We start from the raw sequence: 12394 nt of genomic DNA, 5'->3' as shown, positions 1-12394 counted from the left end.
ACCACCCTTTGTAGATAACTTAGTCTTTGGCAACGAACTATTAGGTAGTAACTAGTCTCCCTTGTCGTTCGGGCTGACGTATAATTTACTGTGGAAAGACTACAAATCAACCTCGATTACTATTGTAAACATCACCTTTTATCCTCTTAACCCAGTCACGCCTATATGTATAATACCTTTGCCTAGTTCTAGGGTAATTCACCCCGTTTTGTAACCGTCAGCTTAAAGATGTTGTAGTATAGTATAACGGGGACGGTAAACCTACTCTATCGTCATGCTTATCTATATCTTAGGCTAACTGGGTTCTATCTCCGACTAAAAATACTTAACCTATATTTGCCGGTTATATATGGTTCCATTAGAATTTCACTAGCTTAACGGGGATTACCCGTTCGGCATCTAGCCCGTTATAGTAGTACTAAGTGGCCCCCTCTCGGTCAGAAAAGCGTTAAGCCGGTACTTTACTAAGTAAATATAGGGGCAGGCTATTATACGTTACATGCAGCGTTGGCATATTACTCTTTAAATATATCAAAGGGCGTGTGAGGTTCCTCAATTTTACAGCCCCTAAACGTACCACCCATGGTCAATGTACAGCCCTCTCTACCTTGGACGAAACTTGTCCATGAGTTCGTGAATTTGTCGTTCTTCTTGGCCGTTATTTCTTCATCTTAGATGTTACCGTGCGGCCGAAAAATTAGCACGGTAATAACTTCCGGCTTATATATTAATACAAATAATAAGTGGAGAAAAGATGAGAACAGAGCGTAATACTTGACCGCTGAGGAGTGGCCGATCTAGCGTCCACCAACACATATTTTGTATGCTAAATCGAGTCAGTTCGGAATACCCGCCTTGTAACAGGTCAATACTACCCTCCCAGGCTATAGAAACTCTTTCAACACAGATCACACCCATGTATCTGTCAGGTCACGATGTATACTAATAACTTTTAGAGTTACACGGCTAAGTAACTTTCTACACTCTAATATGTCGGGTTTTTCTCCCCAAAAGTCCACGAATTCACGGTGAAAGGTCGTTTCTCTTTAGTTTATGCCGTAAATTCGTAAGTTGTATGTAGGGTAGCATAATTTAATATGCTCACGGTTTAATTTCACCTTACGTGTCACTGAGGCAACTCCGTCTATAATAGGTCGGTAATTAAGAAGGATCATACCGGAGGAAACCCTAGTTAAATTCGGCAAGTATCAGAAACACACCGGGAAACATATAACACACTAGCTAGAATAATTTATATTCGCAATAGCTATGACTTATTTATCTATTTTCTCGGCAGAAGGGTGCCCCGGCTGCTTCGTTTTTCCATAGAAGGCATAATTATGATTATCCGCATCTGGCAGGCCATTTGGCTGCTTGTTGGGGGGGTAAATAAGATTTGTCCCAGAGAGATATATAAGAGCTTTAACAAGTAAATAGTTTCTTCTCCATCGCCTTTGTCTAGTTATCTATCGGGTCTTCCTCCACCCACTGCGCGCGTTCCCCGGCCCTAAGCTTTATGCGGCCTCATACCTTCCCTACCTATATCAGAACAAGATTGCCGGAACTTTCGTCAAATATATACTTAGGATCCACGAAATCTATGGCCCGGTCATTCGCATCTCCCCTAACCATCTCGCCATTGACGGATCTATCGGATGGTCCGAGGTCTTCGCTCGTCATTCTAACGTTCCCGAATTTGAGAAGACACCAACCTTCTATGGTCCAAGAAACGGAATCGGCATATTACCTGCTCGCCAAGAGGACCACCAGCGTCAGCGCCGCCTTATAGCATATGCTTTTTCCCCAGCCGCCTTAGCCGAGCAAGAGTCGTACCTTAAATATTATATCGATCTCCTAATGAAACGCTTAAGAGAGCGCATGCTAACGGGGGACCCAGTCGACATGGCTAGATGGTACAATTATTTAACCTTCGATATTATCGCGGAATTGGCGTTTGCTGACCCGTTCAATTGCCTCGAAAAATCCGATTGCCATCCCTTGGTCTCTATGATCTTCAGCGGCATCCGGGGTAATGCCCATATATCCTTCTTCGAGCAGTACCCCGTTTTACGCCCGTTGGTCAATTTCATGGCGACAAAAGACGACATGGAAAAACGACGACAGTATTACGCGATGGCTCGTGCTAAGACAGAAAAGAGGATCACACTTGGGGCCGACACCCGTAAGGATTTCATGACCTACATCCTCCGTAATAATAAGGACGGAACAGGCATGACTCATGAAGAAATTCTTGCCAATACGCGCACACTGATCGGCGCAGGCAGTCATACCACGGCATCCGCTTTGGCAGGACTGACATTCTACTTGACCAAATCTCCTGAGGTATATAGTAGGCTTACAGGGGAGATTCGCTCGACTTTCTCATCCGAAGATGATATCAACATGAAGTCTACTGCTGCTCTTCCATATCTCCATGCCTGTCTTGAGGAAGCATTACGTATCTACCCACCCTTGGCAGAGACACCTCCGAGGGTCTCACCAGGTGCTTTTGTGAATGGCCAATACATTCCTAAAGGAGTTCGGTTCTTCGGTTCCTCTAGTTTTAAAAATGAAGAAAATATACTAACGACTTCGACAGACCTCCGTATCGGTTTACCAATGGGCCACGCATCACTCGCCGCGTAATTTCTCTGATCCAGATTGTTTCGCTCCGCAGCGCTGGCTTTCCGCCACGCATCCCTACTATGATTCACGATATGCATCAGATAATAAAGATGCCTCTAAACCATTTGCCGCGGGGCCTCGCGATTGCCTTGGAAAGTATCTTGCTTACGCAGAGATGAGAATGGTTATGGCTCGGCTACTGTGGAGCTTCGATTTTGAGTTGCAGGATGAAAAACTAGATTGGGTGACTCACCAGCGGGTATATATGGTTTATGAAAAGGGCCCGCTGATGATTCGGTTGAAACCGAGAGCTAAGCTCGAATGATGGATAGGGAGTTAGTTAGGTAGCCTAGAGTGGATTTCAGGATAAATCTATTATTGCGGAGCGCGGAGTAATATACTACGAAACTTGAGGCTTGGTGCGATCTGATTGGTCGATCCGTTATGGCATCACGTGTCTATATGGGTCATGTGACATATGGTGTTTTGTCGGAGCAGAACCAGTAGTGGGTACTCCGAGGAAGGAATTACTCTAGACCCGCATGTATTAGTCACGTTTTGCCTACTAGTTAACTAAATTGCTAGATAGGGGCTTCTTTGCAATTCAGACCTGTTGAAATCGGATTGGTGTACCTAGATAAGCTTAGCGACCCGATTCCGATAGTTATGAGCCCGATTCGTCCATAAGAAGGGTAGATTCGTTAATCTCGAGACTATACGCCGACGATTACGGTAGTCTATTGTTATGATATCCTGATATTGAGGTTATTCGCAGACTGATGCCCCAGGCCGCACGAGGCCCGGGCGTTCTGCCAAGAGGGTGCCGACCCGGCGGTCAGTCGACAGCTCCTCGGTGGCGTATCTAAAGGGCTACCCTGTCGGTAGGCCACGTTGGCTGGTTACACAACCTTTCAGCTCATGCACGCTCATACCGTGGTTACCCCTCTTCTAGTTCCCTGTTTTGTATGAGAGACTGTATATAAATTTGGGACCTTGAGGAGTAGGTTCAGACTCCTCAAGAAACAGTCTTGCCACGAATTTCACTAGGTGCTTCCAACCTTACCTGATCAACAGGTTTTCTACCCTGCAAGTAGTTATCTTTACAATTCTGTTTCTTCCTCTTTGATCACCTAAGGAAGGATGTCACCTCGAACTCGTTCGACGCCCGCCGGCGAAACAGAGCCGAATCTCCCACGGACTATCGAAGATTCGCAGACTGTTATCGAGGGAACCCCTTCTAACGAGGACGTTGACGCAGCGCTCGCGGCGATTCAGGAACGCGTTAGAAAGCTCCAAAAAATCAAGGAGCTTAACGAGCAAGCTACGAACCTCATGTCAGCCCTCGGCGAATCTATGCCGGATACCCACCGAGGACAAAGCGAATCTCCTGATTGGCACAAGGAAATCAAATTCGAAAACGTGCCAACCTTCGAACTCGAATACAACCTTCAGAAGCGGCATGAGTGGCTCCTCGACCTACAACAGATGTTCGCAGGAGCCCCAAAGAAATACTATAGCGACGAAAGAAAGATCATCGGCGCTGTATGCCATATGTGCCAAACCTATAGGCAGAGGTGGTACCGAACCTGTACCGAAAAAAGGGAGGTTGAACGCCGAAACGTCACCAATGACTGGCTCTTCTTCCAGGAGTGGACCCTAAGCCTTATCAAAAACGCGTCTAGTCTCATAATGGCTATCGCAAAGGAAAAGGAAAATATCCACCAGAGAAAGGACGAGGACCCTAGAGAGTTCCACGCCCGTCTCGATACCCTTGAGTAGTACTTTGAGAGAGCGAGTGAGAAAGAAAGGGCCCGATCCTTCTTCGTTAAACTACAACACTCCCTTCAGCTTCGAATCCAGGACCATATACGAGAACTTCCCGAGACACGTGAGGAAGTTGTCAACACGGCAAACCATTACTAGGACCTCATGAAAACAAATTCGGACCGGGGAAACACAAACGAAACCAAGCCGAATCATCTCCGAAAGCGTAAGGCTCCTCCGGATGAACCCCAGGGACCGGAAAAGAAAACCTACAAGAACCGTCAAAACAATCGGAGACGTCAAGAGTCCTCAACGAACAACAACCTAAACCCTATCGGAAGGGATGGAAAACGCAATGTGTGCCACATCTGCGGAAGCGATACGCATTACTCTCCTGACTGCCCCGACCGAAAGGACCCTAAGGAAAAGCCAAAGGTCCAGATAGCAATAACCGCGGGAAACGACAGCGAGACGGAGTAGATCCCCATTCTTCGTCTCAAAAGCCTACCGTGGGGACCAGAACTCGTTTCTATATACCGATTACCATCCGAAACACTCTCGAAACCCATGCGGATCTTGACAGTGGAGCTGAAGTTGACCTCGTTAGCTTCGAATTCGTCAGGAAGTATAGGCTCCAGCCAGCAAAGCTTACCGAACCGATAATCCGCGCAATTAACCGACGAAACACTCCGACATATGGTGTGTGGTCAGTCCCCCTGAAGGCTACCGATTCTCGAGGGATTACCCGCCGATTCACACGCCCTTGTGTCGCTATTGATCGCGACCCCCGCCTTACTGGTAGTCCAGTACTCCTCTTAATGACGACAATACACGACGAGGATATATATCTCGCGGGCCGCCTTAGGCGATGGTGGTTCGGGAACGGATCCTTTGAAGTTTTAACACCGAAACGCTTCGCGAGGGCCGCATAAAGGCATGCGTACGTCTTCGCCGTGGTAAAAATGCCTGAGGAAATATGGCTGCCAGTCGATGGAAACGATACCGAACCTCCGTCGAAACCTTATCTATAATATCCCGAACTAGAACCCTTCCACGAATTCTTCTCCTCTGAAAACGCACAAGCACTACCCCCTTTAAGTGCACACGACCACGCCATCGACCTACTCTCCGACACCTAGGTGCCCTTTGGACCAATCTACCCACTTTCTCAGAAAGAACTTACTGAACTACGCCGTTACCTCGACGAAAACCTTAAGAATGGTCGTATCCGCGAATCAAAGAGTCCCGCCGGAGCCCTAATCCTCTTCGTTCCAAAATCGGACGGAAGTCTACGCCTTTGTGTTGACTACCGGGGACTCAACAAGGTTTCGGTGAAGAACCGGTACCCTTTACCCTTGATTTCGGAGATCCTTGACCGTCTCTCGGGTGCAAAATATTTCAGCAAGATCGATATCAAAGATGCTTACTACCGCATCCGCATAAAGGAGGGCGATGAGTGGAAGACTGCCTTCCGAACCCGATACGGCCACTACGAATACACCGTTATGCCCTTCGGCCTAACTAATGCACCCGCAACTTTCCAAAATTACATTCATACCGCCCTTCACGACGTTCTCGATATCTTTGCGGTAGCGTATCTTGACGATGTCCTTATCTTTTCGACCGACCGCCAATCCCATACAGAACACCTACACCAGGTTATCTCCCGTCTCCAAAAGGCTGGACTGTATACAAAACCTAGCAAGTGCCTCTTCTACCAGGACGAGGTCGAATTCCTTAGATTTATCATCTCTACCCAAGGCGTTTCGATAGACCCTCAGCGGGTATCCGATATCGTTTCGTGGGAGCTTCCACGAACATACCGAGATATCCAGGTCTTCCTAGGATTTTGCAACTTCTACCGGCGCTTCATCCGTAACTACTCCGAGATTGCACTTCCCCTAACGGCCTTGCTAAAGGGAAGTAAGAACGGCCGAAAACCAGGGAGTGTGAAGCTAGACCTTCGCGAAAAGCTAGCGTTCCGCCGCCTAATCGCTACCTTCCAGTCAGCTCCCCTTCTTCGCCATTTCGACCCTTCGAGGCAAATTCGGATCGAGACCGATACGTCAAACGGTGCGATGGCTGGGATCCTCTCCCAACCAGATGATAATGAAGTCTGGCACCCAGTGGCCTTCTGGTCGAGGAAATTCACCGAGGCAGAGGTCAACTATAGAACGCCGGATCAGGAGCTATTCGCTATCGTATACTCGTTTAAACACTGGCGACACTACCTTGAGGGAAGTACACATCCAATCGAGGTCTTTTCAGATCACTCAAACCTCCAATCCTTTATGAAGCAGCCAAAGCTAAATGGTAGACAGGCGAGATGGTGCCTATCTCTTACACCTTTTGATTTTATTATCAAACATCGCGCTAGGAAGACCAACCCTGCGGATGGACCATCTAGGCGTTGGCTGCCTGAAGCCCCCAAGGTTGACCTGATTACGCCGTTGTGCCAACGAATGGCCGGCGAATCGCAGGCGACTGATCACCGCTCTGTCAGGGTCCAGTCGCTGACTGTGAGAGATCTCACTTTGGGCATCCCCTGTTTCGAAGAAAACGAGCAGGGTGATGAATCGATTGGAAGAATCGATTGGGAGGAGCTAGGCCGTTCGCGGTTAGTCCTCCCTACGCAAGTGCAGACCGCTTGTGCTTCCGAGAAGGCCTACTCCGCTGAAGCGTGTGAGGACCTAAAGGAATTGATCGGGCGTCTTCAAGACGAAGACCTCGAGACCCAGCGCCGAAAAGCTGCCGTAGAGCAGGCGAAACGCGGTTTCATGGGCTGGAAGATCGGACACGATAAGCTCCTCCGATATAAAGACCGAGTGTATGTCCCTGCGGGGAGTAACCTACGGCAAGAGTTAGTGAGCATTCACCACGACGACCCTATTGCAGGCCATTTCGGCCGAACCAGGACCCTTGAACTGGTTAAACGTAAATATCACTGGCCGAATCTGCACCGAGACGTTGTCGAATACGTGCAGAATTGCCAGGTATGTCAAGGAGTAGTAGCACGAAGGCATAAGCCCTACGGCGAATTGCAACCACTCCCTATCCCGTCTAGACCCTTCGTGGAAATTTCAATGGACTTTGTGACTGGCCTGCCACCGGTGACCCTTAACGAAAAGACTGTGGATGCAATCCTTGTTATCGTCGATAGGTTCACGAAATGGTCGCTATTCCTCCCCGTATCTACCACGATCACGGCGGGAGAACTCGCAGAACTAGTCCATAACGAGGTCGAATTACGTTTCGGCCCTCCCGACGGGATTGTTTCCGATCGAGGATCAGTTTTCACAAGCAAGTTCTGGTCAAAGCTATGTTACATTACCCAAGTGCGCCTAAGGCTTTCAACGGCGTTTCACCCCCAAACCGATGGCCAAACGGAACGCGTTAACCAAACACTTAAGCACTACCTACGATGTTTCATCGGTGACGAACAGCCTAGCTGGCCAAAGCTGCTCAAATCTGCCGAATTTGCGTGTAATAACGCTGTCAATGCCACAACCGGTGTCTCACCCTTTCAAGCACTTCTTGGTTACTCACCAGACTTCCGTCAACGAATCGAGGACGATCCGGCATTGAGGGAGGTACCCGCGGTATCCGCACGAGTAGAGAAGCTTGAAAATCTCCGCATAAAGCTGAAGACCCACTAGCGAAATGCAGTCGAAACTATAGCGAAACACTATAATAAGAATCACAAACCCCTAACACTGAAGAAAGGATCGCTCGTCGGCCTCTCAACAAAGAACTTAAAGCTAAAGGGAAGCAAGAAGTTAACCCCGCGCTTCATCGGGCCCTTCCGGGTTATTGAGACGATTGGTCAGCAGGCCTACCGCCTAAGTCTACCCGAACAATACAGCCGAATCCACAACGTCTTTCATATATCCCTTCTTGAACCATGGCAGAAGACCCACATTACTACTACCGAATCAATGCCGTTACCACAGCTCGAGGATAGCGAAGAATACGAGGTAGAGGAGGTCCGCGATAAACGAAAGATCTCTAACGAAACCCACTTCCTCGTGAAATAGAAAGGATGGCCCTCTGAATACAACCAATGGGTATCCCACGAAGATATGGAGAACGCTACAGAAGTAATACAATCCTATAGGAAGCGATAAAAGGGGAAACGCTCTGAATTCAATACCGGAAGAAACCAGCGAAAACCCCTCGAACCGCAGACTAAAACAAGAAGATTTCCTCGCAATAAGAAACTGTAAGGTCAGCCACGAAGCTAGGTTCCACCGGAAACAAGACGCGAGCGTCAAACATCAGCACCCACAGCAACAAAGCCGCCACCAAGGAACGCAACGAACCACCAGCGAAACCATAACGAAACTACCTAGCCTCGCTAGGTAAAGGAAGGGCAAAAGGCAACTCTAGATCCGCTCCAGGGACAGAGGGAAATCAATCATTGTCCGCTCCTCCAACTCATCTCCGCCGATGGAGGCATTATCATCCGCATCCGAATCAAGGTCATCCTGGGCCTCGCGAACCGCCTCCGAAATGCCATCGAAAAAGGCCCGTTTTCCGATTATCTAAGTGATGTATCCCTCGTCGCCGGGAAGCAGGCGAAGGAGTCGCTTAGAGAAGCGCTCTGCCTTCTCCCTAGCAGTATCAAAGGGACCAGGGGGCAGGACAACAGGAAGCCCAGTCCGACGGACCGCGAGAAGCGCATCGTATTCGTCTTGGGTTTGCTACCGAAACACTAGTTAGAACGCGCCGAAACCCGCGACCTATGGATCCTACCTTGATATTGGTCTTAGTCCCGGTTAACTTGTACTGCTTGCGGTGAGCCTGCTCCGAAACGTCGAAGCAATACGCCAGATCCCTCATCAATTCGGCGACCTTTCGGCGGAGCTCCGAGGGATAGGGCCAGTCCAGGAAATTATCCGGGTCGTCCGGGTCTATCTGCGATGTCCAGAACAGGTCCCGGGCCCATGCAAACGCGGTACTCATATCCTGACAATCCCCCAACATAGCGGTTGCAGCCTGTGGAATCATTAGCCTATACCCTCAAGGAAACTTGGCGAAACCCACAGGAATACACGTCGAAGCGCGAGAGGAACACTGGCTACACGCAACCGAAGCCTTGGCGTCCTAGACACATTCGATGGAAAAGGGCCAGTCTTCACGGGGATCCCAGTCGATAATCGCGGTGCGGACACAGTGCATACACTAGAGGATTATTAGGTAGACCGGGTTGTCCGCAAGGGGACGAGTCCCGGCGCGGGGTCGTCGAGGCATCGTGGGGGTTTCCAAACTAAATCGAGGGGTATTCGTTGGCGAAAAGGCGCGTGGTTATGAGGTCTTGGAAAGGGGGAGAAAGTTAGTAGAGGTGTGAAAGAGGAAGGGGAACGAGAAGGAGAGGGGGTCTCTTTGTAAACAAAGAAACGCGATATCTTTGTTTGCCCTATCCCACCAGTTACCCTTTCTGCCTATCCACCTCTGATTGGCTACTCCGCTACGTGGTTGGTTACCCCTACGTGTTATTTACATCTTCCGTCGCTCGTGGGCGAGCGAGCCCTTAGAGGGGGGATAATTGTTATGATATCCTGATATTGAGGTTATTCGCAGACTGATGCCCTAGGCCGCACGAGGCCCGGGCGTTCTGCCAAGAGGGTGCCGACCCGGCGGTTAGTCGATAGCTCCTCGGTGGCGTATCTAAAGGGCTACCCTGTCGGTAGGCCACGTTGGCTGGTTACACAACCTTTCAGCTCATGCACGCTTATACCGTGGTTACCCCTCTTCTAGTTCCCTGTTTTGTATGAGAGACTGTATATAAATTTGGGACCTTGAGGAGTAGGTTCAGACTCCTCAAGAAACAGTCTTGCCACGAATTTCACTAGGTGCTTCCAACCTTACCTGATCAACAGGTTTTCTACCCTGCAAGTAGTTATCTTTACATCTATATACACGATCTATCTAATCTTACCCCTAAACTTCCTATCGCCGAATATACTACTAAAAGTATGTTAATATAGAGTTAATAGCGATCTCCGCTATAAAGGGCGAGAAGCTAAAAGATCTACTATAGTAGAGGAACTAGTTCGCATGGATTAAATTATATATATACTAGAAAAGGATATAGTCCCTAGACCGAAGAGGATTACCTTAAGTAACTAATCCGAAGACCTCGAAGACCTTGGTACCCTAAAGATAGTAACAAAACGACGAAGAGAGAGTAGAGAGATTATATAGATATCTATAGGCTAGATCTAAACGAATAGGAGTAATAGAATAAGAGCCTAGATACTATTAACGAGTATATAATCTCTAATTTAGATCTAATTTACTATATCTCTATATTAAACTACTTCTGAGTAAGCTCAGAGACTAATAATAATTAATAAGGATACGAATAGGAAATACTAATTCAGGATAAAAGTTATATAAGAAGAAAGTGAAAGAGGACTAGAAGCTTTCTATTGATTAAATAATCATCATGTGTGATATCCTGATATTAAGGCTATTCGTAGACTAATACCCTAGGCCGTATAAGGCCCGGGCGTTCTACTAAGAGGGTACTAACCTAGCGGTTAGTCGATAGCTCCTCGGTAGCGTATCTAAAGGGCTACCCTATCGGTAGGCTACGTTAGCTAGTTATATAACCTTTTAGCTTATATACGCTTATACCGTGGTTATCCCTTATCTAGTTCCCTATTTTATATAAGAGACTATATATAAATTTAGGACCTTAAGGAGTAGGTTTAGACTTCTTAAGAAATAGTCTTACTAATAATCTAACTTAGTACTTTCCTCCTTACCTAACTAACTAGTTACTATCTAGATAACTAGTATCTTAATAATTCTATTTCTTCTTCTTTAGTTACCTAAGGAAGATAGTATTAAGTACTTAATCTACTTACTCTATCGAAAGAGAACTAATTTATCCCTAAAACGCTAAGGATTTCTAAATTCTAGTTATAGGAACCCTTTCTATCCTAGATCCTCTAGAGCCTCTTAGCTAAGAGAGGCCTATTAAGTTATAGCCCTCTACTAATCCCTAGGATATCTCTAATCTTCCTAGGTCTATAGGATCTTTATACTCTTAAAGCTCTTAGTAACTTATAACTAAGAGGATCGCGATAGAAAAGTATATCTATAAGCTAAGTATACTTTAGGAATTATATAACTAAGAATAAGCTCTCCTACGCTAATTAAGATTAGGAACTTTACTAAATCTTTAGGAAAACCTTACTAAGTCCTAATTTTATAAGAATAATATTAAATTTAATAATATTCTAAAGCTTAATTTTAATATTAGCCTCTAGAAATATTATAAATAACTATATAATCTAAGTATATATTTATAGGGATCCTTAGTAAATACTATAATAATAGCTAAGATCTTAATAAAGAGTAGGCCTATTTCGAAGAATAAACCTATTCTACTTTATTATTAGTATTAAACCTTAATAGTTATTAATATATAGATATTGTGGGGTCACATAACGAAGGACCTACTTATATAACCCCTCTATATATATAGATCTTCTTCTATAAAGATCTAGCAGATTGATCCTTAACGATCTCGTATATAATTATCTACCTAAGTAAGAGACTCTTAATACTCTGATTCTGTTGATTTATCATGTGATCCTTTACTGTATTTCTTGTGATATAAATACTACTATGTTTCCTAGTTAAATTGAATCAAGTTTATCATTCTTTGTGATCTCTCTTCTAGATCAGTGGTACTCTTCCACAATCGTGGTATTTCTCCTTCATAGAAGTACGCACGACCGATAGACTTATAACCGTGTATTCAGACACTATATTAAGTATTTACTAATCCTTATATACACTATCGTCTTATGTATATAACCACGACTTTATAGTCACCGCCTAGAGTCCGATAGTTATAAGCCCGACGCCTCTACTCTAACTATATAACTAATTTAATTTAATCTTCTCTTACTTTACTTTCACTCTCGCTGTACTTCTTATATAGAAGCGATAGATTTAACTACTCTATAAGCTACCTAGCTTAACTACCTAT

General features: G+C 46.1%; 3 protein-coding genes across 3 annotated transcripts; all 3 read left to right on the top strand.

Moving 5' to 3' along the window:
- Positions 1-1340: 1340 nt before the first annotated feature.
- N7496_000384 (cytochrome P450) lies at positions 1341-2646 on the top strand (the record flags this gene model as incomplete). Its single annotated transcript, XM_056693315.1, has 2 exons — positions 1341-1385; positions 1438-2646. 2 exons carry the CDS (start codon positions 1341-1343, stop codon positions 2644-2646), a joined length of 1254 nt encoding a protein of 417 aa, XP_056560044.1.
- A 1311-nt stretch (positions 2647-3957) lies between these two features.
- On the top strand, positions 3958-4404 carry N7496_000383 (uncharacterized protein; the record flags this gene model as incomplete). Its single annotated transcript, XM_056693314.1, has 1 exon — positions 3958-4404. The coding sequence occupies one exon, from the start codon at positions 3958-3960 to the stop codon at positions 4402-4404; it is 447 nt and encodes a 148-aa protein (XP_056560043.1).
- A 150-nt stretch (positions 4405-4554) lies between these two features.
- N7496_000382 (uncharacterized protein) lies at positions 4555-4869 on the top strand (the record flags this gene model as incomplete). The annotated part of the gene is made up of 1 exon (XM_056693313.1): positions 4555-4869. One exon carries the CDS (start codon positions 4555-4557, stop codon positions 4867-4869), a length of 315 nt encoding a protein of 104 aa, XP_056560042.1.
- Between the last annotated feature and the right edge of the window lie 7525 nt (positions 4870-12394).

Source organism: Penicillium cataractarum, assembly GCF_028827025.1.
Source record: "Penicillium cataractarum strain IBT 29864 chromosome Unknown utg000001l, whole genome shotgun sequence".
In the NCBI taxonomy this organism is placed as follows: domain Eukaryota; kingdom Fungi; phylum Ascomycota; class Eurotiomycetes; order Eurotiales; family Aspergillaceae; genus Penicillium; species Penicillium cataractarum.
Note: the sequence above shows the minus strand (reverse complement) of the source record. Positions and strands in the feature narration are given on the sequence as shown.